Raw genomic sequence first — 23,180 nt, 5'->3', positions numbered from 1 at the left:
CATTGATGTCACAGCAGTCATTGATGTTTCATTGAATTAGACCACCTAGAACACCTCTAAAAGGCTCAACAGTGGTGTCTGGTGTCCTGGACCCACCCCCCTCCACACTCATGAATAGACAATCGGCCACAAATTAGATGGGATGGGGTCTAAATTGGGAAATTGTGGACCCCTCAGAAAAGCTTCTGAACCCTCAGAAAAGGTTTCAGTAGGTTGAACATTTACTCTCATTTTGTAACCTCTGTGAGACTGATCAGTAAATCAAGACACTTAGGTTTTCTCCATTTAAAAGGATCCAGGTTACCCACAATGCACTTGTAGATCAATATTCAATTTTCAGTCAGATGATTGCTATCAGGCAGATCAGGTGAGACGGACAGCTTTCCACTTCCTATTGTGTCTCCTATGTTCTGCTCTCTGGTTCTCTCTCTCATCCCTTATGTCCATTCCGCAGGATTAGTTGTAGCTCTGTAGTTCCCTCCTAAAACAACCACTCAGCCCTGGGTGTGATGTCGGCTACAATCCTCCATTAAGTCCTTTTGTCCCTTCTCCCCCCTGCTGAGGGCCAGTCACATTCAGCTATGTACACTCACTCAGGATGTGACGGGACAAGCTATGTGCACTCAGTCAGGATGTGAGGACATATAAAGCCTCTTGTATGTGTTGTGCCAATAAGCCTATGTATGTGATTTTTCTCAGCATAGGAAGTGGAGCTGCTTCAGCCTCAAGATGGAGTGTCATTCTTAAGCCCCCTCCATGGCCCTGAGGACTTCATGCATGGTGTGGAGTGAGGTCAGCGGAGGGGAGAAGTTAATTGCCCCCTCCCCCACTATTAGTTAAACCTTTAATTACCCGTGCCGGAGAGTATTACCCCAGGCAATACAGTGGGCGAACGCTGAGAGTCCTGGTAAAGCTGATTATCTCATAATGTAATCTTTTACCTAAAAGGTAGCCCTGCTCCTGCCCGCTTGCCAGCCCAGTGCCTCTGATCTCCAGCGCCCGTCAGGTAAACCCCCTCCATTAATCCCCACGCTACCCCAGGCACGTCCATGCCAAGATGAGCCAACTTAAACAGGGCTGTCAGCCATGTACTCTAGCCTTGAGCTCTCTCAGACATGTCTATGCAAGGTATTCAAGGAGGACAGCTTGAGCGGGAAACAGAATTGGACAGTATGCTGATGGCAGAAGCCCCTTTGCTTATGTGGCCACACTTGACTGTGTGCTTGACTGCACTCTTGGAATGGTACTCTCTCACCTCTGCTCTTTCAAGCTGTGTCTATACAAGGCATTAAAGTCCCTCTGCCTTGGTGGAGCCATGCTGGCAATGCATGACAGCGCCAATGCCAAGGTTATGACTTCAGTCTACAGGGGCACATGTTGGAATGTAAATCCTCATTGTCTTTTGGGTTGGACGTAAAAGCCTCTCTGGGTCTCTATGGGTCTGTCAGTTTGCAGTCCGTTCTCTTTTTTGCAGGAGTGAAATTAACATTTTTTTTATATATATATATTTTTTATATATATATATATATATATACATCTGTATTGTGTGTGGTACCCTTCTCAACTGCCATCTGTTGATGCCTGTGCACCTGGTGCAACTTCCTTTTGCCAGCCTTCATACGCAGCTCCTGTGGGCAAGCGTGTTCTGCGCGGCTGCACCAGTCTTGCGTTGGCCATTCTGTGGTCATCTGTTCCCGTGGCCGGGAGTCCCAGGGGGGTGTGGGGGCTGAAGCAGCAGGCTCTGGCAGGCTGCCCGTGGAACCAGACTCGGGAGACTCGGGCACAGGCAGGGGTTAAATGCCGCCAGGTGTCCAGATGTTCCTCGGGGTCGCGCTGAGAGGTCCTGCTCTGGGGCTGGATGGCCTTGCGTGGAGGACGAGCAGCAGCCTGCCAGAGGGACGTCCACATGACGAGTGGGCTTCCTGAGCGCAGAGGAATCGGCCAACTCGCCACACATTTCTGCCTTTTCTCCCAGGCTCGGGGCGCTAGTCGCTGTGGGTCGACATTAATGTCACACTGGATAACCAACAGGCACGAGTAATATATACAAACAGACATTCTGAGATTGATTCTCTCTCCTCAAAGACAATGCTTGTAACTCTTGCCTGGAGGCTTAGACAGTGAGACAAAACTGAAATAATTTCTTCTTTTCTTTTCTTCTCTTTCTTTCTCTCTCTGGCTCTCTCTGTATCTCTGCTTGAGTCAGTAGTCCTCCACAGCCTCAAGCCTTTCTGTTGCTCCCCTCTCTTGGATTTGCATGTGTGTGTGTGAATGGCACGCATGTCTGTATGTGTGAATGTGTAATTGGGATTGGAGGTATAGCCTTCATGTTTATGCTGACAGTCGTGTGCATGTGTGTGTGTGGTTATGTGTGCCTGTGTGTGGTTGTGTGTGTGTGTGCGTGTATGGCTGTGCTTGTGCCTGTGCCTGTGCGTGTGCTCAATCGAGCAAATGAACCCTTGTGCACTTGGGGATGAACATCACAATGAAGGCAGAAGCACCGAGACATGCATGAGTGTGACAATCAGCCAGCTCCACCACCTAGACAATACCAGGGCAAAAAAACTCTTATTTCCTATAAGAGCTCCCAGGGCTGACTTGGAAATACAGGCGCCGACACACTGATTGGATGAAAATCACTGTAACAATGTAAAAAATAAAAGAGGAACAGGACTAGAGAGAGCCTGGATGTGTTTGGACTGGAAAAGCAAGGGAGGTGAGGAGGGGAGGGGTAAACAGGGAGAGAGGGAGATGGAGGGAGGCAGAGAGAGCGAGAGAGAGCGAGAGAGAGAGCAAGAGGGAGAGCGAGAGAGAGAGCGAGAGGCAGAGGGAGGAGCAGAGCAGTGATTCCCTGTGCTAATCCTCTAGACACACGCACGAGCCGGGTGCCTGAGCGAGGGAGCGAGAGATCGAGGGAGGGAGGGAGGAAGGACAGGTGGAAGGGAAGGTGCGGAGAAAGAGAGAGACGCCAAGTCAGACGAGTGGCAGCTGAAGAAAAAAGAAGAAAAAGGGTGGATAATGATGATGACAGTTGAGAGGGAGAGAAAGGACAGGCAGATGGGGGAGGTCTGATTCCAGAGCCATAGTAACAGAGCAGAGAGGAGAAGAGAGGAGAGGAGAGGGAGAAGGAGAAAGAGAAGGAAGACTTCTTCTGAGCACCACCAAACCAGGGACTCAAGTGCAATTACTAACCAAGTGAGCAAGAGAGCGCACGCAAGAAGAGAGAGAGGGGGGGAGAGCGGGAACCATAAAGGAACGCACAGTGACAGAGGAAAAGAGAGAGAGAGAGAGAGAGAGAGAGAGAGAGAGAGACAGACACACACAGTGGGGGGAAACAAAACACTGTGGTGAGTGTGGTACAAAGTGACAGCAGGGTTTAGGGGAAGCGGAGAAAATTCCAGGAGGACATAACAGGCAAAGAAAATGGAAGTAAGGAAAAGCACATCAGAAGCTGGTCTTCAGCAACCACCACTGGACAAGAACACTTGAGGAGAAGAACCCATAGCCTGGTAGTGTGTAAGTCAACCATCTTTATGTATGAAAGAGAGTGTGTTTGCGTGCGTGTGTGTGTGTGTGGTGTGTGTGTGTGTGTGTGTGTGTGTGTTTGCGCGCGCTACGTGTTTGGCTCAGAGTATATGGTCTGTGTTTGAGGATAATGCCTGGCTGTGTTGCTGTCGGGTAAACGTGCTGTGTGGATTAGACCAGATAAAGCACAGAGAGAGAGAGAGAGAGAAAGAGAGAGAGAGAGAGAGAGAGAGAGAGAGAGTGTGTGCGTGTGTGTGTGTGAGAGTGGGTGTGTATGGGTATGTGTGTGCATTTGTGAATTATGTACTGTATGCTTAATGAAAGAGGCCCCTGCGTCCAGGCTGCTGGTCAGCGCTGGTGCGTCTGCAAGAGTGAAGGTGAAAGGAGCAGCTGGCCGCTCAGCTGAGAACAGGAACAGAGGGAGGGAGGAGGGAGGGAGGGAGGGAGGATAGTGCAACAGAGGAGGGCAAAGGTTAAACCTCCAGCAGGTGAAGAGGGGATGCTTATGAAGAGGGACAGTGGGGCACGTGGGGTGCACTGTCCCTTATTGCTTCTGCTTTCCATCCACTTGTACAGAGCAAAGGAGGAAGAGGAGAGGAGAGGAGAGGAGAGGAGAGGAGAGGAGAGCCATGGGTGCCCAGTGAAGCTGCCGAGGGTGGTCTTTCTCTCTCACACACCCGCTGCCTGCTGCTCTGGTCAGGGAGAAGATCTCGGCGTCCCGGGGGGCTGGTCACTGAGCCCCAGAGGACAGAGGAGGGTCTACCACCCAACATCAGTAGCACCTGTGAGACGCGTCCGGCTGAAAACTGGCCATGGGGGAGTGGACCATCCTGGAGCGCCTCCTAGAGGCCGCTGTCCAGCAGCACTCGACTATGATTGGGAGGTAAGGAGCTGTTCTCTGGTCTGGTCTGCTGTTTCTTCTACTATTGATGGAGTGTTTTCTCCTCTCCTGTGATGGCCAAAGAAAGAGATCTTTTTTGCCCACTGTCTCTGAATGACTGTCAGCAACACAAAGGAGTGCACTGGGAATGGTTTCCTTGAACATATCAGTTTGTCCTGTGTGTGTGTATGCGTGCGTGTGTGTGTGTGTGTGTTTTTGTGTGTGTGTGTGTGTGTGTGTGTGTGAATGCGTGTGTGTGTGTGTGTGTGTGTGTGTGTGCGTGCGTGCGTGCGTGCGTGCATGCGTGTGTGCGTGCATGCGTGTGTATGTGTGTGCATAATGTGTGTATGTGTGTATGTGTCCGTGTGTGTGTATGTGTGCGTGTGTGTGTATGTGTGAGCGCATGCGTGCTTATGTGTACATTAGGGGGATTCATCTATATAAACTTGTTGATGCGTGCGGCTCCTATGTGCATTAGAAATGGCTTGGCATGCATGTGTAGAATAGCTGATGTGAGTCTTTACCATGGGCATACCAAATGAGCTTTGTTTAAGACAGGAGAAAATAACGAGATTATGTGCCAACCGCCTGCATTTAAGCAAAACTGAACATCTTACTCGTGTGTGTGTGTGTGTGTGTGTGTGTGTGTGTGTGTGTGTGTGTGTGTGTGTGTGTGTGTGTGTGTGTGTGTGTGTGTGTGTGTGTGTGTGTGTGTGTGTGTGTGTGCATGTTTGAGAGTGTTTGCACTGGTATGTAAGTGAATGTGAATGAATGTGCATGTTTTAGTGTGCATATGTGCAGATGCTTCTGCATGTGTGTGTGAGTGGCTGGCAAGAATGTGCGTGTGCGTGTGCGTGTGCGTGTGTGTGTGTGTGTGTGTGTGTGTGTGTGTGTGTGTGTGTGTGTGTGTGTGTGTTTCCACTATGATGATAATAGTAGACTAATGGGGACTCCCTGTCCAAAGTGGCTGGTCAGATGCTGGGCTTTAGCATTAATCTTCAGTGCAGAGCATCCTGAACTGTGATTGGCTGAAATGGAAGCTTCTGCTGTGCCTGTATTTCCAGCTGCACAGGGAGACGACAAGACCTTATGTGACATCAGCAGCCATCAGCCATTCCCCCCCCCTCTCACTTTCTCTCTCTCTCTCTTTCTTCTTTTTCTCCACGCCACTCTTCCTTTCACCCTTTCTTCCTCTCTCCCTCCTCCACTCTTCCATCCTTAATTAAACAGAATGGGTAAAAGCCCCTTGTCTGATCCCATTGAGGAGGGCTTTTTCTCACCCCTCTTCCCCATGTTGCTGGCTGTCATCTAATGGAGAGAGCATGACGGTTTGTCGATGGTCTGCATTAAGAGAGCTTACCAGCTCTGTGTGGCTCAGAATCATTGTCATTCATCACAAGATGTGTAGACCTGCTGGGTTAACTGACTGTACAGCCCAGTGATTCTCAGACAGGTTCTCAAGTGGAGTTGATCCAGCAAGTATGTTATTTAGGACATCTCCCTTTTTAATTGAGAGTGCAGCATTGCCATTGTAGAAGATATTATTTGTAGATACTAAAAAGACAGAAACAGAGTTGATCCTGGATGCAGTAAATGTCAAACATTTCCACATGCTTCCATTGATATTGAAATACCATTTAATATATAGTTTATTAATACCTTATAATATCATTTGCTTCTGCTTTTCTTCATTTTCTGTCCTAATTTTGCCATTCTGGTCTCTACCACTTTCCCCTCTATCTCTTTCCCTCTTTGAATCCATCTGTTATTTTTGTCACTCTTGTCCATTGACATGGCATGCAGTGGCACATAACCTACATGATCATTTAGTAACATGGCATGCAGTGGCACATAACCTACATGATCATTTAGTAACATGGCATGCAGTGGCACATAACCTACATGATCATTTAGTAAGCCACAGTTCGATCCCTCCCTCTGTCAGTCATTCTTTTTCTCACTCCCTTGCTCCTGATTTCCTGTCCATGATGAATGTATTTTCTCCTTGTTAGAGGTGGAGGTACGGGAGGAGTGCCCACATAACTGTCTAGTGCGCTCCCCCCCCCCCCTGTCTGATGCACTTGTGCGAAGCTGCCTGTCACTAGGGGAGTCTCCTGTCTTGGCACTGTTTAACTCTCCACCGCCAGAGAGCGGCTCTTGGAAGAGAAAGCGACTGGGTTCTGTCCTTCTAAATTTGGGCTGTGAAATGAAACCCATTTCATGGTCGAGTAGCAGTCTCCAGTGGGGCCTCTCCAGCGCACACCTATATCTATCACAACGCAGCAAAGCAGGAGATATTACAGAGACGCCACAGACATTAGTCAGAGCAGCGCTCGCCATTACATCAGCGGTTAGCATGACCTGACAGCCCAAAAGTAGCTTTACTTAGCTGCACTCTCCAGCGTGAGATGGGGCTGGCGCTTTCTCAGGGAAGAAAATGGAGAGCGGCAGAAAGTGTGGTGAGAAAAGAAGAATGCCTCTGTGGATGCGTAAGCCCTGGAGGGAACAGACTTCAGCAACAGGGCTCACACTCTAGAATCCACATGGCAAATGGCAGCCACTGCAGAGGTTGACGTTAGCAGAAGGGCCCTGTGTTGATCTGGTGCTCAGGGAAAGTGCTGATGATTGATTTTAGGGTGAAGTAATTTGTTGTATTTCTAAAGGTTCACTGGGAGATCAGTTACAAACAACATATTTAGATGTCTGTAATGTAAGTTGCTTTGGATAAAACTATCTAAATGTAAATGTAGAAGGTGCTTACAGTATACTGATTTACGGGCTACATTAAAATGTATACACTTCCTGAAAATAGACTCTCTCTCTCTCTCTCTGGCGCTCTTTCTCTCTCTCTCTCTCTCTCTCTCTCTCTCTCTCTCTCTCTCTCTCTCTCTCTCTCTCTCTGCCAGTATGTCTGTTTGTGGCTGCCCCTCAGTGACTCTTATTTAGATATTGGATTCTGCTAGAGAGTTTGCATTTGTGCTGATGTTACCTCATGAGCCATGTGTGTGCTGAGCGGTACGGTGGGCCTGCTGGTGCCGTGACGGATGACACTGTTGATGGGAGCTGGCAGCAGCCACTGCTGGGGTCTAGCAACACAGAGCAGCGCAGAGCTGAGCTCAGGAGGCCGGGGAAACTCCCCCATCTCTCTGACAAAGTGCAGGAGAAATGGACTCGGACAAATACTGGCTGGCTCTGAGGTACAGCTTGTGGATTGGGAGTGGGGGCAAAGAGGGGGTGATGGTTTGCCTTGTTTTTTGTGTTTGAAAAGGTCGAGAAACCTTTGTTGTCATCTTTATGCAAACTACCGTATTTCAAGGTGCTGACCGTACACTACTGTGTGTTTGTGTCTGGGTTTGTGCATGCGTATCTACATGGAGGCATACAGTATGTGTGCAAATGTAAAGCAGGCATTTGGAGTGATGGTGACTGTCACACTTCTCAGTTCATTTGGACAGACAGACATGTGTTTCCTGGCTGGCTAATATGAGACTTGAGATTTACGCTGTGAAGATCAGTTGATAGGTTCTGTACGCCATCAAAATCAGCTTATGTAACAACGTGTCACCCAGTGCATGTTTGTGGAACACCTTGCCCCCCCAGCCACTGTCCAGATCTCTGCACCCCCCCACCACCCTCCCCTAAACACACACACACAAACACACACACACACACACACACAAACACACACACACACACACACAAACACACACACCACAGCCCCAGGCAAAGGGTCAGAGGGGCCTCCTGAGCTTCCAAAATAACATGGGCTATAATTAACCTCCCTCTGCTCCTCCTACTCCCTCTGCTCTTCTGCTGCACACCTACAAGGCCTCAGCTATCACACACACACACACACACACACACACACACACACACACACACACACACACACACACACACACAGAGACATATACACACAAACATGTTGTCTTCATACACTTGCACTGTCTGAGATACAGTCAGCAGCATACTCCAAGATTTAAAGAACACTTCCAGAGTAATTACTCAATGACCATTTGTTAAAAGTAGTAATTTTTACAAAGTACATGACCACCAATCAGGACATAGTTCCAAGGATACAACAGCCCAATTAGGACACAATAAGGACATGACTGCCAACTAGGACACAATGCTAAGTATACAATGACCAATTAGGCCGCAATGCTGTGGACATGACTACCAATCAGGACACAATGCGAAGGACATGGTCTAAATTGAGGGCAAAACGAGTCTGTTTTGTTGAGGTGTGCAAGACTTGTTTAGAACACTGCCTCCAACTATTATGCCTATATTACTGTAGAGTTACTCTTCATGTCTCCAGTTTGTCCTTAATATCTTGCCATAGGTCATTCAACTATAGTTTTTCTATGACCTTAATTGTGACTGAAATGTCAAATAGACAGTGGCGCAGTCAGAGATGCAAGCTAACTCATATACATATATTTGCATTCCCACACACACACACACACACACACACACACACACACACACACACACACACACACACACACACACACACACACACACACACACACACACACACACACACACACACACACACACACACACACACACACACACACACACACACACACACACACACACACAGCTTTACACTGTGATTATATTTCCTCCATATATAATTATATTATCTCCAGGAAAGATTGCAAAGAACATTGTGCAGTATAAACTCATTTATTCATCTATACGTCCATCAGACTGTCCATGCCCCCGTCCACTATGTCAGCATGTCGGCTGGTTTGCACTGGACAGTAGTGTGTGAGGGGCTGAAGCAGAGCCTCCGAGGAGATGTGTAAGGAGAGGCGCTTGGCCTCCACTTTTTGTGTGTGCAGTTGTGTTCTCACTGCTTCGTTTATTCATCTCGAGTTGGTGACGCCTGTGTGATGCTAAGGCACCCAATCCTTGTGTCTGTATGACGTTAAGATTAAATGTGGTTGTGAAAGGACTGTTGTCTTTGTATCAAAACAGATGGGTAAACAATCAACAAGCGATTAGATTCCACAAACATCGGGGTGGGGGTGGGTGGGGGGGAAAGGGAAGGGAAAAGAATAAAAGATGAATAATGGAAAGCGATGTGACATTTAGAGTTCAAATTGAATAGAGAGGATATTGCCCAGTAGAGGGGAGACTGGAAGAAAGAGAAGTGGGAAGAGTGACAATAACGGCAAGGCATTTGACCATGAAGTACAATGTTTATTATGTGCTATAACATGCTTATAAACATTATGTTACATCATGGATGTTTATGCTAAGAGGATGTATGTATATTTTTGCTGAAAGGATGGAACACATTTTATTTAACACCCAATATTCCAGAAAGACAGGACAGACCTTGTATTAAAATGACCTTGTACACCTGTATTAAAAATGCTTTCAAAACGAGTGGAATTGTTATAAGGATGAGGGGGGGGGGGGCTGTTTGGCCTGTAGTTGCTTTCTTGATTGTTTGGTAGCTCAGAAGTGTTTAGCTGACTGCCAGGTGTTTATATCTGTAAACCTTCTTGTGTGAAGATATCTGTTTCATTTCAGTATGTATAAAGTATGTCATATTCAGTATGTCTGCTTTTGAAATGCATTCTCTAAATTGTCTCAGATATACTATATCACACACTCTCACAGCATCTCACCATGTCCCTGTGCTCTAGTGTGACCATTCTCTCTCAGCACTGACAAGATCAAAACTGGCAGCCAAGTCTAGTCTAAGCCAAGTGATTGCTGGACTCCTGCAGACCTAGAGAGAAAGAGGTTGATAGAGAGAGAGTAATAGAGAGAGAGAGAGAGAGCAATAGAGAGAGAGTGGGAGGGGTTGTGTATGAGGCAAGGGGGAAAGGACATGAATCAGGACACAAAGAAAAGAACAGAAAATTAGTTTCTTTCAGCTGGAACGATTTGCAGTATATTGATGCATCATGAGGAAAGATGGAGTGTGTGTGTGTGTGTGTGTGTGCGTGTGTGTGTGCGTGTGTGCGTGTGTGCGTGTGTGCGTGCGCGTGCGCGTGTGTGCACGTGCGCGTGTGTGTGTGTGGCATGAAATAGTGTGCTTGTGCCCACTGTTGTCTCTCTGGGCTGACAGTAGCAGCTGTTGTGCTGTGTGTGTGTGACTCAAAGTGAGAGGACAGGATGACAGAGCCAAGTTGCCAACAAACACACACACACACACACACACACACACACACACACACACCACACACATGCACACAACTAACCATAACCCAACCAAATATGTTCATACAGGCAACATAAATAAGATAAACATGTCATTTTCAAATACAAGAACCCTGACTGCGTGAAACCAGATGGCGAGAGAGATAGAGAGAGAGAGATAGAGAGAGAGAGAGAGAGAGATACACAAACATAGACCTAAAAACCCACAAATTCATACACACAAACAGTGCAATCAAAAATGTAGTTCTACAGGGTAGTTATAATTAAATACTCCCAACAAACAATTCATTAAGCAGAAAAAACACTGAAGTGGAAAGACTCTACAAGACGAATTGGACGGCACATTTTCACAAGTTGCCATTCCCAGACTTACACATGGTGCTGTAGTATCAGAGCACTCCCAGCCTGACAGCATGCTCATACCCAGAGCTGCGCTGAGGCCTGCCAACATTATGCTCCTGCTAGTTAGCACATCCATTCATCAGGCCAAATGAGTGCTCTGCCATCGCTGCTGCCGTAACACCGCTATCACACATTAGCACATACAGACAGATGCACTCAGATAATCACACAAAATGTGTGTGCAATGCGCTATCATACACACACATGCACACGACTGTCAACTCAAATAGCTTCAAACTGTCCTAATCACAACATGCACAATCTGAATGAAGAAGAGAGGAGGCACCAAGATCACTTATTTTAAATAAAACACAAACAACAGCAGCAGCAGCAGTAATGTGCACTCATTGCACTCTGGCCTTCATTTCCAGCATGCTCCACAAATCCTCCCGCAAGCAGTAAACCTTTTCATACAACCACACTCAGCAGCTCAGGCCTCCACAGACTTCTGATGAGCTGGCCAACATGCGGTGACATTGACTATGGCTTCTCGCTGCTCCCAGGAGGATCTTGGGTGATTCAGTGGCTGTGGGTGGCCCCCCCACAGGGTTCTGCGTGGCTATGACATTGGTGCGCGTGCGTGCAGGCGTAGGCGGTTGTGGGGGTTGGCGCCTCAGACCTGGCACAAAGCGGCATCCTGCATGTGCCCGTGAGTGTGAGTTGGCAGGCCCACCGAGCATTGGCAGAGCCAGCCAACCTCTCCTGCCGTTTGTGGGATTGTCCTAAAGGGCAGATTTTAATCTGGATTACACTCCGCCTCCTGCAATCTCACTGCTGCTGCACTCTTTGCTCTCTTCCAGCCGCAGTGCCAAAAGAAAAGCCCTTAAAGGGCCCAAGCCGCACACATGCATCTCCACTGGACGAGTACACACACACACACACACACACACACACATGCATCTCTACTGGACCAGTACACACACACACCCCCTAGCAGCACACATGCATATCCACTGGACGAGTACACGTACCTCATATGCACCACAATTTGCAGATGAAATGATTCCGAAACACTGAAATCTGTTTAGGTGCCTTAGGACCTAAAACAAATTATGTGTTTTGTATGGAAGATCAATAATCCTGATTTGAAGACATTTGTGTGTGTGTGTGTGTGTGTGTGTGTGTGTGTGTGTGTGTGTGTGTGTGTGTGTGTGTGTGTGTGTGTGTGTGTGTGTGTGTGTGTGTGTGTGTGTGTGTGTGTGTGTGTGGGTAGGTAGGGGGGCGGGTAATGTGTGTGTGTGGTGTCAGGTGTGTGTGTGTGTGGGGGGGGGGGTGCCTGTGTGTTTGGGTAGGATGACTGATGAAATGGTGTGTGTGTGTGTGTACGGGAGGAGGGTGGTGTGTGGGTATGGTGTGTGTGTTTCGGGGGTATGGTGTAATGGTGTGTGAATATGAGTGTGTGTGTGTGTGTGGGGGGGGTTCTCAATCATATAGGGTTGCATTGATTTGTTGATTAACTAACATTTATGAAATGCTGCATGAAGGGAACATATGAGAGCTGAAAGCACAGCCACATCCCCAACACTCTCTATACCCAAACAGCCAACAAAGCTTCTCTTGCATGGTCACTCCGCTTTGACATGTCCAGCAAACAATTAGCACTGGCCAGACAGTATGCACACACACACACACACTCATACTCACTCATCTGGAGACATGAGTGTGCATCAGGACCACAGTTTTAATCCCAACAGATCTCCAGACTGGGAGGAATAACACAATAAAGGGACAAGCAGGCAGACAGGCAGAGAGATCCATATTATGCAACACCTTCAAACATACAACTCACTTACACAAACACACACCCTCATGCATACACAGACACACACAAACTTGCACTCCAACATAAACATTTATATGCACTTTTCCTGCAAACAAAGACTTTCTTATGAAGAGATATTTGACATCCAAAACACATACTGAATTATAGATTACTTATCAAAACTATCATGGATCAATATGAATTTCCCCTTGGGGATCAATAAAGTATCTATCTATCTGTCTGTCTATCTATATATCTATAAATCTGTCTATCTGTCTATCTATCTATCTATCTATCTATCTATCTATCACAGTGCATTGAGAAATGGTGGTCAGTGAGTTCACAGAACTCATTCAGTGTGTGTGTGTGTGTGTGTGTGTGTGTGTGTGTGTGTGTGTGTGTGTGTGTGTGTGTGTGTGTGTGTGTGTGTGTGTGTGTGTGTGTGTGTGTGTGTGTGGAGGAGGTATGCATGCCTGGTGAGAATGAGGTGGCACTGTTCCTGGCAGAGAAACATGGGACAGAAGGGTCTTTCCATTTCCAGCCCATGTCCTGTGTGTGTGTGCGTGTGTGTGTGTGTGTGTGTGTGTGTGTGTGTGTTCTCTTTTTTCCATTTCTGGTTATATCTGTGAGTGTGTCTATGTAATGTATGTAATGAACGTAGCCATGTAGGCTTGATGTGGCAAAAGGGTTCTACCCTTCATACACACACACATGAATGTCTGTACACACGCACTGACACACACGCACTGACACACACGCACACACACACACACATCAGAGATAGAGTAGTAAGCATACAGTCACAACAGATAGATCAATTGATGAAAAATTGTGTGTTTCCCTCAGAGAATTGAAATCTTAATAAAGGCAGACAAGCTTCTCTTTCTTTCTCTCTATCTCTCTCTTTCTCTCTCTCTTTCACTCTCGCTAGTGCTCTGTTACTATAAATAAAGCAGCCTTAACTCGCTAGTGCTGGCAGACTGCGGAGAGGGATAAGCTGTGCAGCAGGTTGTAAGTGATTGTCCCTGCGTTACCCTGGATGCTGCCGCTGCTGCTTGGTGCTCTCATGGGCGACACAACCTGCTACTGAGCCCCCATGGCCACAGGGCGCTGGAGAGGCAGGGCTGCAGGTCCTTATTAATGATGCTCTTCATGACACAGACCGCACACACACACACACACACACACACACACACACACACACACACACACACACATACATACACACACACGCACACACGCACACACACATTTACTCACTCATACACACTCTCATACACACTCCTCTCGTCTCTCTGCCCCTCTGTTGTTGCCGTGGTAACAAGCGGAGGAAGAGAAGAGTTTCAGTGAGATGGAGAGAGGCAAGAAGAAGAGGAGGGAGGGAGGGAGAGAGAGAGAGAGAGAGAGAGAGAGAAAGAGAGAGAGAGGGGGTATGTGGGTAAGAGACCCAATCAGCTACCCCTCATCCCCATCATGCTCCTGTGATAAGCAGACACCCACTAGAGCGAATGCACCAGTGCTCCCCTGCATGTCTTCACAATGGTTCTCCCATTGTACACATAGAGATGTGCAAATGGCTCATATCTGTTAAGAACATGCCCTGCTGCAGCTGCAGGTTCTGCCTTTGTTTCTGGATGGCATTCTAGCCTCTCGCTACCTTTGAGTGGGTGTGATTTGAGTGTTTAATTGTTACTAATTGAGGCTGTAGGTGACACTGCCAACTGTGAAGCCCGGCAAAACATCGCTGCTATGCATGAGGGCACGCTAAACAGGGCACCGGGGCCAATCCACACACTTGACATGTGAGGGAATCGCTTGACATGTGAGGGAACACAGTCACAGGTATTTATTTTGGTGACAAATACACACACACAAACACACACACTGTTTTTTCCAGATGAGGATAGATTGTTCCTTACCTAAAGGACAGTGCATTTAATGTTAACATTCTCCTTAACAGGAGCTGTGATTAACACAGCAAAATAATACTGATCTTTATGTGTGTGGCTGGAGAGAGAGAGAGAGAGATAGAATTTCAGGGATAAAAGGGAAAACACACACGCACAGGAAAGAGTCGAATCCCAGGGATAAAAGAGAGAGAGAAAGAGAGAATGGGAGTAGAATAGAGAGAGAGAGAGAGAGAGAGCGAGTAGACATACAGGGATGAGAGAGGGAAGGGATTGATGGCGGAGAGAAGGAGTTGGAGGGGGTTGGGACATAGATAATCTAAAGCTATTCGATGGCATTAAAAAACCCCTAATGCAAGAATCCCTCTATTGGCCCTGGTGCAGATTAAAGGTTGTGGGTTTGCGTGTGAAAGCCATTATATAATTCATTCTCTCTGATGAGATTTTCTCTCTTTTTTTCAATGTTGTTTTTTCCCTCTCCTCATTGGCAGGTTAATTTTTTTTTTAATTCAAGGTAAATCTCTGCTGCATTTGCGCTCTCCCAATGTGTGTGTGTGTGTGTGTGTGTGTGTGAGAGAGTGAGAGAGAGAGAGAGAGAGAGAGAAAGAGAGAGAGAGAGAGATGTGTGTGTGAGAGAGATTGTGTTCCTAATTCTTCTTAAACATTAATTTGGCAGTTTGCTCCTCTCCTCCTCTCCTCCTCTCGTCTCAGGCCAGTCTGCTCTGTCTGTCACAGGCTGCAGCTGCTTGATAATTGCATGTTTGTGAGCGACTTTGTTTTGGCACTGTGGGTTTTGATACTATTGTAAATACTCAGGGCTGGATAGTGTAAGCGCATTATCTGTCAAAACAAGGACAAAAGCATTATTTTTCCCCTCTCTGTTTTTCCTTTACTTTTATCTGCCCATGCGTTCATTCCTACCCTGCAGATTACAGGTGTCTGCGGTGCCCTTCATCTTTCCATACAGCATCAGCTGTGACCTCTGCACTTGATGGGAGATGCAGGCAGAGATTGCAACTGACTTTGGTCAAGATTAAACCCCCCCCCCCCCCCCCCCCACACACACACACACACACACACACACACCCTGTGCACCATCACCAGCAGCAGCACCAGCAGTGCCAAGCTCTCTGCAGCTCCAGCGCTCGTCCACACCCCTCCCAGTAGTCCCCATATGCAGCTTGCACTGCTGATAAATCCATTCAGATTGGTGGATTAGAGGCAACACAGCCCTAAATCGCATCAAATATTTATTTGGCGTGACACCTTTCCCTGTGCCCTGTGAGTGACTGAGGAAGCGGTTTGAACTGTCAGCATTTCAGCATTTCTGTTGATGGTAACAGCTTGCATCATTTTGGCAAATTAGATTTATTTAATCTATCAGATGTATTAGTGAGTCGCTTATTTGTTCTCTTACTCATATCAGCCACAGTTGTGCACCATTTTTGGCAGATAATTTTTGGGACCATATGAATATGGATTTGGAATGTGGAAAAGGGGTAAAGGGGAAATATGGGAATGGGGTCAGAGTGTTAAGTGCTGCAGCTGAGGCTTTGCCTGTCTAGAGGCGGGCTGCAGGGAGTCTGCTTTAAATATACATGAGAAATGTGTGGAAGTAAATATGAGATGAACCAAAGGAGGTGAAGAGAGGAGAGAGGAGAGGAGAGGAAGAGGAGAGGAAGAGGAGAGAGAGAGGGAGAGGGAGAGGAGAGGAGAGAGAGGAGAGGGAGAGGAGAGGGAGATGAGAGGAAGAGGAGAGAGAGAGGGAGAGGAGAGGAGAGGGAGAGGAGAGAGAGGAGAGGGAGATGAGAGGAAGAGGAAAGGAGAGAGAGAGGGAGAGGAAAAGAGAGGAGAAGGAGAGGGAGAGGTAAGTGGCCAGGGAAGGTCTGGTCTCTTCAAAATATCCAAAAGTAGATACAACAACAAAAACTGCCCTCTAAAAATAGAACATTGGTAGAACAATAGAACACACATGAAAGAAAATATCTTTCTTGTGCATGCAAATGCTTCCATACACAAACACACACATACAATTTAATATTGACTATTTCTGCCTGAATGAAAAAGAAATCAAAACAAATCGGTATGATTCCATGTACTCTGTCTCCAAACACACACTTAGATGTCTTGGGGGCTCTGAAACGCTGCAAGGTGTTAATGTAAAAGGCATGTTCATTCACATACTGTGAAAATACACCCCTCTCTGTTTTCCTTGTTCTCCTCCTCATCCCCTCTCTCTCTGCAACACAGACAGAAATAGCTTAGAAGGGGCTCCTGCTCATCTGTTGCTATGGTGAGCAGAGGAGATGTTAGGCTTGAGACCACTAAATGAAACATCAGTCTAAGCTGTGCTGTGCTGTGCTGGCAATGAGGGTTACCAATGGGTTGAATGGCATGGAAGCAGCTAGAATTAGAACCAGAGTGCAAAGGTGATCAAAAGAAGAGGTATGAGAAAATTAAAAAGCAAAAATACGGCTTTATTTTTCCTGCCTACCTGCACTGACTTAGATTCCTGTGTGCTGCCTCGGCAAACTGTGAGGCAGTTTTACAAGCTTTTGTTCTTCTTCTAGATGTAAACTTAATGTGCATTTCTCTGCTTTTCTCCCCCTCTCCTCTCACCCAATTTCATTCTTCTCTTCTTTCTGTTTTTCTTTTTGTCTCCCTCTCCATTTTTTTTGTCTCTGTCCCTTCCACTGTTCCCTACTTCAGGATCCTGCTGACAGTAGTGGTGATCTTCCGCATCCTAATCGTGGCCATCGTGGGGGAGACGGTGTACGAGGATGAGCAGACCATGTTCATCTGCAACACCATGCAGCCCGGCTGCAACCAGGCCTGCTACGACAAGGCCTTCCCCATCTCGCACATCCGCTACTGGGTCTTCCAGATCATCCTGGTGTGCACCCCCAGCCTGTGCTTCATCACCTACTCCGTGCACCAGTCGGCCAAGCAGCGCGAGCGCCGCTACTCCTTCCTCTACCCCATGCTGGAGCGGGACTACGGACGGGAGGGCGCTCGCCGCCTGCGCAACATCAACGGCATCCTGGTGCAGCACCCGGACGGGGGAGGGGGGGGGAAGGAGGAGCCCGACTGCCTGGAGGTAAAGGAGATCCCCAACGCGCCGCGTGGCCTCACGCACAGCAAGAGCTCCAAGGTGCGGCGGCAGGAGGGCATCTCGCGCTTCTACATCATCCAGGTGGTGTTCCGCAACGCGCTGGAGATCGGCTTCCTGGCCGGGCAGTACTTCCTGTACGGTTTCAGCGTGCCGGGCATCTTCGAGTGCGACCGCTACCCCTGCCTGAAGGAGGTGGAGTGCTACGTGTCGCGGCCCACCGAGAAGACGGTCTTCCTGGTGTTCATGTTCGCCGTGAGCGGCATCTGCGTGGTGCTCAACCTGGCCGAGCTCAACCACCTGGGCTGGCGCAAGATCAAGGCGGCCATCAGGGGCGTGCAGGCGCGCCGCAAGTCCATCTGCGAGATCCGCAAGAAGGACATGTCCCACCTCTCCCAGCCGCCCAACATGGGCAGGACTCAGTCCAGCGAGTCGGCCTACGTCTGAGCGCCCCTGCCCGGGCCTTCCTCAGGAGGGAAGCAGGCGGTCAGGGGCAATGGACACAGCAGGATGAATGGGTGGACGGGTGAATGCAATAACGGAATGTAAAATGAGGCGTGGATGGAGGAGACCCACTGGAGCCTTGGCTAAGATTGTCTGTGTGACAGAGGGGGGTAGATGGGCGGGCAGTGAGCTGTGAAACACCTTATTCCCTAAGATGGTGCGACTGGCACCGGCTGGCTCAGCCAGGGGAAGGTGTCGACTGAATTCATCATTCAAAGTGTGCGAGACTGAGGCCATGACTGAGCTGAAGCCATTTCAGCATTCCCCCATTTCCAGCGTGGGAGGGAACGATGGATAAACACGTTAGAGAGAGGTAGAAAGAGAGATGGAGAGCGATTGAGAGAGAGGGAAGGAGAAGGAGGTGAGAGAGGGCTATTTTATTTCTTTCCCAGGGATCGAGGCTCTGGATAGCCTCAGGGTCCTGGACAGGAAGGACAGGAGGATGGGAGAGCGGAAAGGCTGTCTGTAGGAAGCTGATAGACGTCCGCTTCACAAAGCTGCTCGACAGGAACAACAGCTAACGCCACGACCTCCTCTTCCCCTCTCTCTTCTTCATTCCCCCTCTCTTTTGACCCCTCCTCTTTCATCCAGAGAGAGCGAGAGAGAGGGAGGAGGTTGGGGGAGGGGCACAGGAGAATGGACAGGACAGGACACTGTCCAAGTCCAGTGTTGCTGTTATGGTGCTTGTGCCAGAAGAAAAATACTGTTTGGGTTATGTCTCCTGGCAATGACTTGTATTATCACAAACAAGAGAAGGAGATATAAACACCCTTAACAGACTCTTCTCCTCTGGCATCTATTCCACTCACCACCTGTTGGACAACACCACGGGCAAACAAAGTCCTCTTGCTTTCATTCTTTCTTTCTTTCTTTTTTGAACCCAACATTTCTTTCTTAAGACTCTGAACAGAAACCTTGAAATGGCACAAAGAACTTTACCTCAGCACAAGTCAAGCTCCTCTCGTGCAGTCCAGCTGTCTGTCTAACTGTGCATTCCTTCCTCTTGTACTGCGAATGAATATGTTTGTGTAACTGTGGGTTTGTGTGTGTGTGTGTGTGTGTGTATGTATGCGTGCGTGTGTGTGTGGAGTGAGTTTTTGGATGTGTCTGTGTCAGAGAGCCATTTCCAACAAACAGAGGTTATAAAAAGTTTTATTGAGCACTAATTTATTTTTTTTTTTTCATTACTTTTTTGTGACTGTGCCATCCTTTGAAATTACCACATTTTTGAGAACTGCTGTATATCATTTCACATTTAGATACAAGAACATTAATTTACCTGTTAAGACTTAAAGTAAAATATCAAGGTATGATTGTGGACAAATGGATTTTCATTTTTTTTTTATTAATTGCTCTTTTGTTTTCAAAGCTCTGTTTCTAAACCATTTGTTTTTTGAGAAACATGTTTGCTTTTTTTTTAAAGAAATACTAGGGTATTTGAAAAAAGCATGTTTTTTAAGATAACACTACTTGTTAAAATGGAAACCTATTTGTCAAGGATAATTGCTCAGAAGGGGGATTGACCCTGTTTTTTTTCTTGAAAAAACCACCCCTAAAAACTTCCGGTTTGCATTTCCGTGTGTTGATCCGCATGCCTTTAAACGAAAAAGAAAACAACGCAATGTGAAAGGTAAATGTATGTTGCACCTTCATTTGTGTGGAGATGTGTGGGGAGGAGCCTGCAGCAGGAAAGGCTTAGTGACACCAGCAATAAACACCTCCACTAGCGTGCAGCTTTTAAGGTAAATATTTAGGGGGCCTTTTCTGCAATAAATATGGGAAGTGACTCCCACATCTGTGCTCTGGAAAGAGGACACTTGTGGAACACTTCCTTCTGACCAGAGCAGAGTAGTGGCCATTTGTGATGAAGGGGGTGAGGCCTGTGTGTACTCCTGAGAGGTTGGGTGCGTGTGTTGTGCAGTACTGTAGTGACCGCTTCTCACTGAAAGCTACAGGGTAGACCACAGTAGTGGAGCTGCTATTAACTAGAGAACAATGAAGCTATCGCACAGATGAGTGCCGTGCACACATGGAGACCATGCATCACGGCAGATCCATTCCTTGTGCCTCTTTATTTATGCTTTTGTCTATGAGGAGTGTGCATGGGCATGTCACATTGACATCTTAAACGTCCTGTATATGAACGTACGCGTACGAATGAGAACCCTGGTCAGGACTGCACAGCAACATCCCAGCCACACTCACCTGTGCATACCCTTAGACATTCATCACAAAACAGGTGAGAGAACAAGAGGAGAGACGAGAGGCGTTCTGCATCTTCAGTCAGCTCTTGTGCTCTGGCCATTTACAATTGATCTGTTTAGGGTTTGGGTGACGGGTGCTGAGCTGCTGTCTGAGTCAGGAGATGAGCCTATCAAACCCAAGGCTGGTGGAAGCAGACTCTCAAGAGAGGAACAGCTACAGTTGGATGGAAACAGGTTAGGGGTCCATCAGCTCCACCTGAAACATCCCAGCACTGTTCCTGCTCTGGGATAGTAAAGCTCTCTCTCTCTCTCTCTCTCTCTCTCTCTCTCTCTCTCTCTCTCTCTCTGCATAGCTCTTCATTAGGACAGCAGTGTCTGCAGTCTACATGACGGTCTCTGTAGCATTCTCAGAGTTTAGATGGCAAGAGATGTACAAGAGGTTTGAATCCTGTGACTTCACTTGCTGCTGTAAGGCCGATTCACTCCATGTCAACAACCGTCAGACAGTCAGAACACCTATTGTGAAACCTCAGTTCTATCTGAGTCTGGCCATCTGAACAGAATGTTGTCCCGTCTACCTCTCCTTCTTCATCAGTTCCTCCATCTTTTTTCTCAGCCTGTTCTGGTCTTTTCTAGGAAGGAAAGCAGTCACTTCCCATGGTCAGTGCATTCTGTATTGGCCAGAGCTATAGTCTACTGTTCCTCCCATGGTCAGTGCATTATGTATTGGCCAGAGCTAGTCTACTGCTCCTCCTATGGTCAGTGCATTCTGTATTGGCCAGAGCTAGTCTACTGTTCCTCCCTACACTACTTTCCATCCTGTTCTTGTCTGTAAGTTGATGTTTTTTTTTTATTGATGTGGAGTTTTTGCTTTTTTTTAGATTATGTTCCTCTTTGCTTGTGGGTTCATCACTTTGTTGTGCATTTCTTTTTTGTACAGTACTGTAATTGCAAGATGTAATGAAAGGGTAATGGGGAATCTGTGTAGCAGGGCACTTAAGGATGTTTGAAATGAGTATCCTAGGGAGACATTCCAAATGTTTTCTCCCTTGCCAAAGTAATATGCAACTTACGAGTATGTACTTGGGGGTTTCAAAGATTTCTTTGGTACGTTAACTGCATGTACAGTTAAATGGTTGGAATAAGCATGTTTTTTTTATGTAACTTACTTTTCATTTTTGTAAATCTAGCTCCTACATAATTTACATGAAGAACTTGTAGCTTTTACCTAAATGAACACTAAGAACTATTTGATGAGTGTAGCCACCCAAACATAAATAACTTAAACATCCAGTAAACTTTTGTGCATATGATAGGGCTTCAAACATCACTAATCCCAAACGTAAAAGACTGCTGAAATAGACCAAGCACAGAGATCAAAAGCCTGGGGTCTTGATTCAGTAGCTTCATGCAGGTACATCCATCGTCTAATATGTTTGATTGGACTTTTATCTACTGTTGTGTCTGTACAAAGTTTCAAGTTAAATTTATGAAGAAAATAAGGGTATCAACACGGATTCTCTGATTCTATAAATGAGAAAGGCTCAACATAGGGATCTAACCTTAAGCGATTCTCAAGCCATTTTTTTACTTAGAGTAAAATGGTTGACTGTTATTTCCTCTGTTAAACGGACTAAGATTCATTTAGGATTTGGTACTACTTTATATAGCCCTTTGTGTCATCATATACTACCTTTGCAAAATCATATTAGGTGACCAAGAAAAAAACAACAACATTGTACGTTATCTCAGGAAGTTTTAGCTCCTTTTTGAAAAACAAATTCTTTTTTGTAATTTTGGAGAGTTTGTACATACAAATTGGAAACCTGCCCTTTTATACAGAGGACAAACCAACTCTTCCATTTGGTTGTCCAAAAAATTTACTGGATACCTTTCCACTTTCCTCAGAGAGATTTCACAGCTGAGGGTGAGCTTTGTTTTTGAGGCTTTTTGGAATATGACATAATTCTCTGAGTTCCACTTGGACGTGGGCATCACACTGTAATGCCGGTACAGAGATGCAGAACGCGGCTGCGTCCATAATGCTCCTACACACTAAGCAGCCACGCAGAAGAGTTCTCCGCTAATCACGCCTTACAGGGCGCCTCCTGGTAATCTCTAACCTCTGGCCAGCAGCCCTGTCCAATGATTGGCCCTCTGCTGGACTTTACCAGTCCTTGCCAAGATATTACATCGCCTGAGTGACTTCAAACCAGTCAGCATTGTCCTTAACCTCTGGGTCATTCTTCGTCTATGTAAGGGAAAGCAGGAAGTGTGAGGCAGGGGTCACCGCAGAGGAACCACACTGTTTTTTTCTGCATGTTTAAAGCTGGAATGACACTTGGAAGAGGAGGCAATCGGTCACTGTAAGCTTATTGAGTCAGAGTGTGGATAGGAGCGAAATATATCCATAACCGGTGTTAATTACTCATGGTCAGGTCAGGTCAATCACTACTCCACAGCTCAGGGTGTTCCTGTGGCAGTGGCGGTGTAGGCAAGGCTACAATGCAGGGCAAGCACAGGCAGACAAGAAGAACTAACCACTCCCACTCCATAAATTCATGCCACTTGCTGATTCAAGTGTATTCAGGTGTCCACTTCAAGTGCAGACAAGTTTAAGTGCACAATGCTAACCACTCATAGAATGCTTGTAAACACCAGGGTCCTCTTCTCTAAAGGGCTGACTTCAGTCTCCTCAGAG

At 46.9% G+C, this 23,180-nt stretch overlaps 1 protein-coding gene across 1 annotated transcript; it reads left to right on the top strand.

Moving 5' to 3' along the window:
* The first annotated feature begins 4,337 nt into the window (after positions 1 to 4,337).
* gjd1b (gap junction protein delta 1b) lies at positions 4,338 to 18,218 on the top strand. The gene is made up of 2 exons (XM_076281448.1): positions 4,338 to 4,408; positions 17,372 to 18,218. The coding sequence occupies exons 1-2, from the start codon at positions 4,338 to 4,340 to the stop codon at positions 18,216 to 18,218; spliced, it is 918 nt and encodes a 305-aa protein (XP_076137563.1).
* The last annotated feature ends 4,962 nt before the right edge of the window (positions 18,219 to 23,180 follow it).

This window comes from Alosa pseudoharengus, unplaced genomic scaffold, assembly GCF_046254945.1.
Source record: "Alosa pseudoharengus isolate Yale_2024_CS ecotype anadromous, Long Island Sound unplaced genomic scaffold, YU_APseudo_1.1 YU_APseudo_1.1_scf_13, whole genome shotgun sequence".
Taxonomy (NCBI): domain Eukaryota; kingdom Metazoa; phylum Chordata; class Actinopteri; order Clupeiformes; family Clupeidae; genus Alosa; species Alosa pseudoharengus.
Note: the sequence above shows the minus strand (reverse complement) of the source record. Positions and strands in the feature narration are given on the sequence as shown.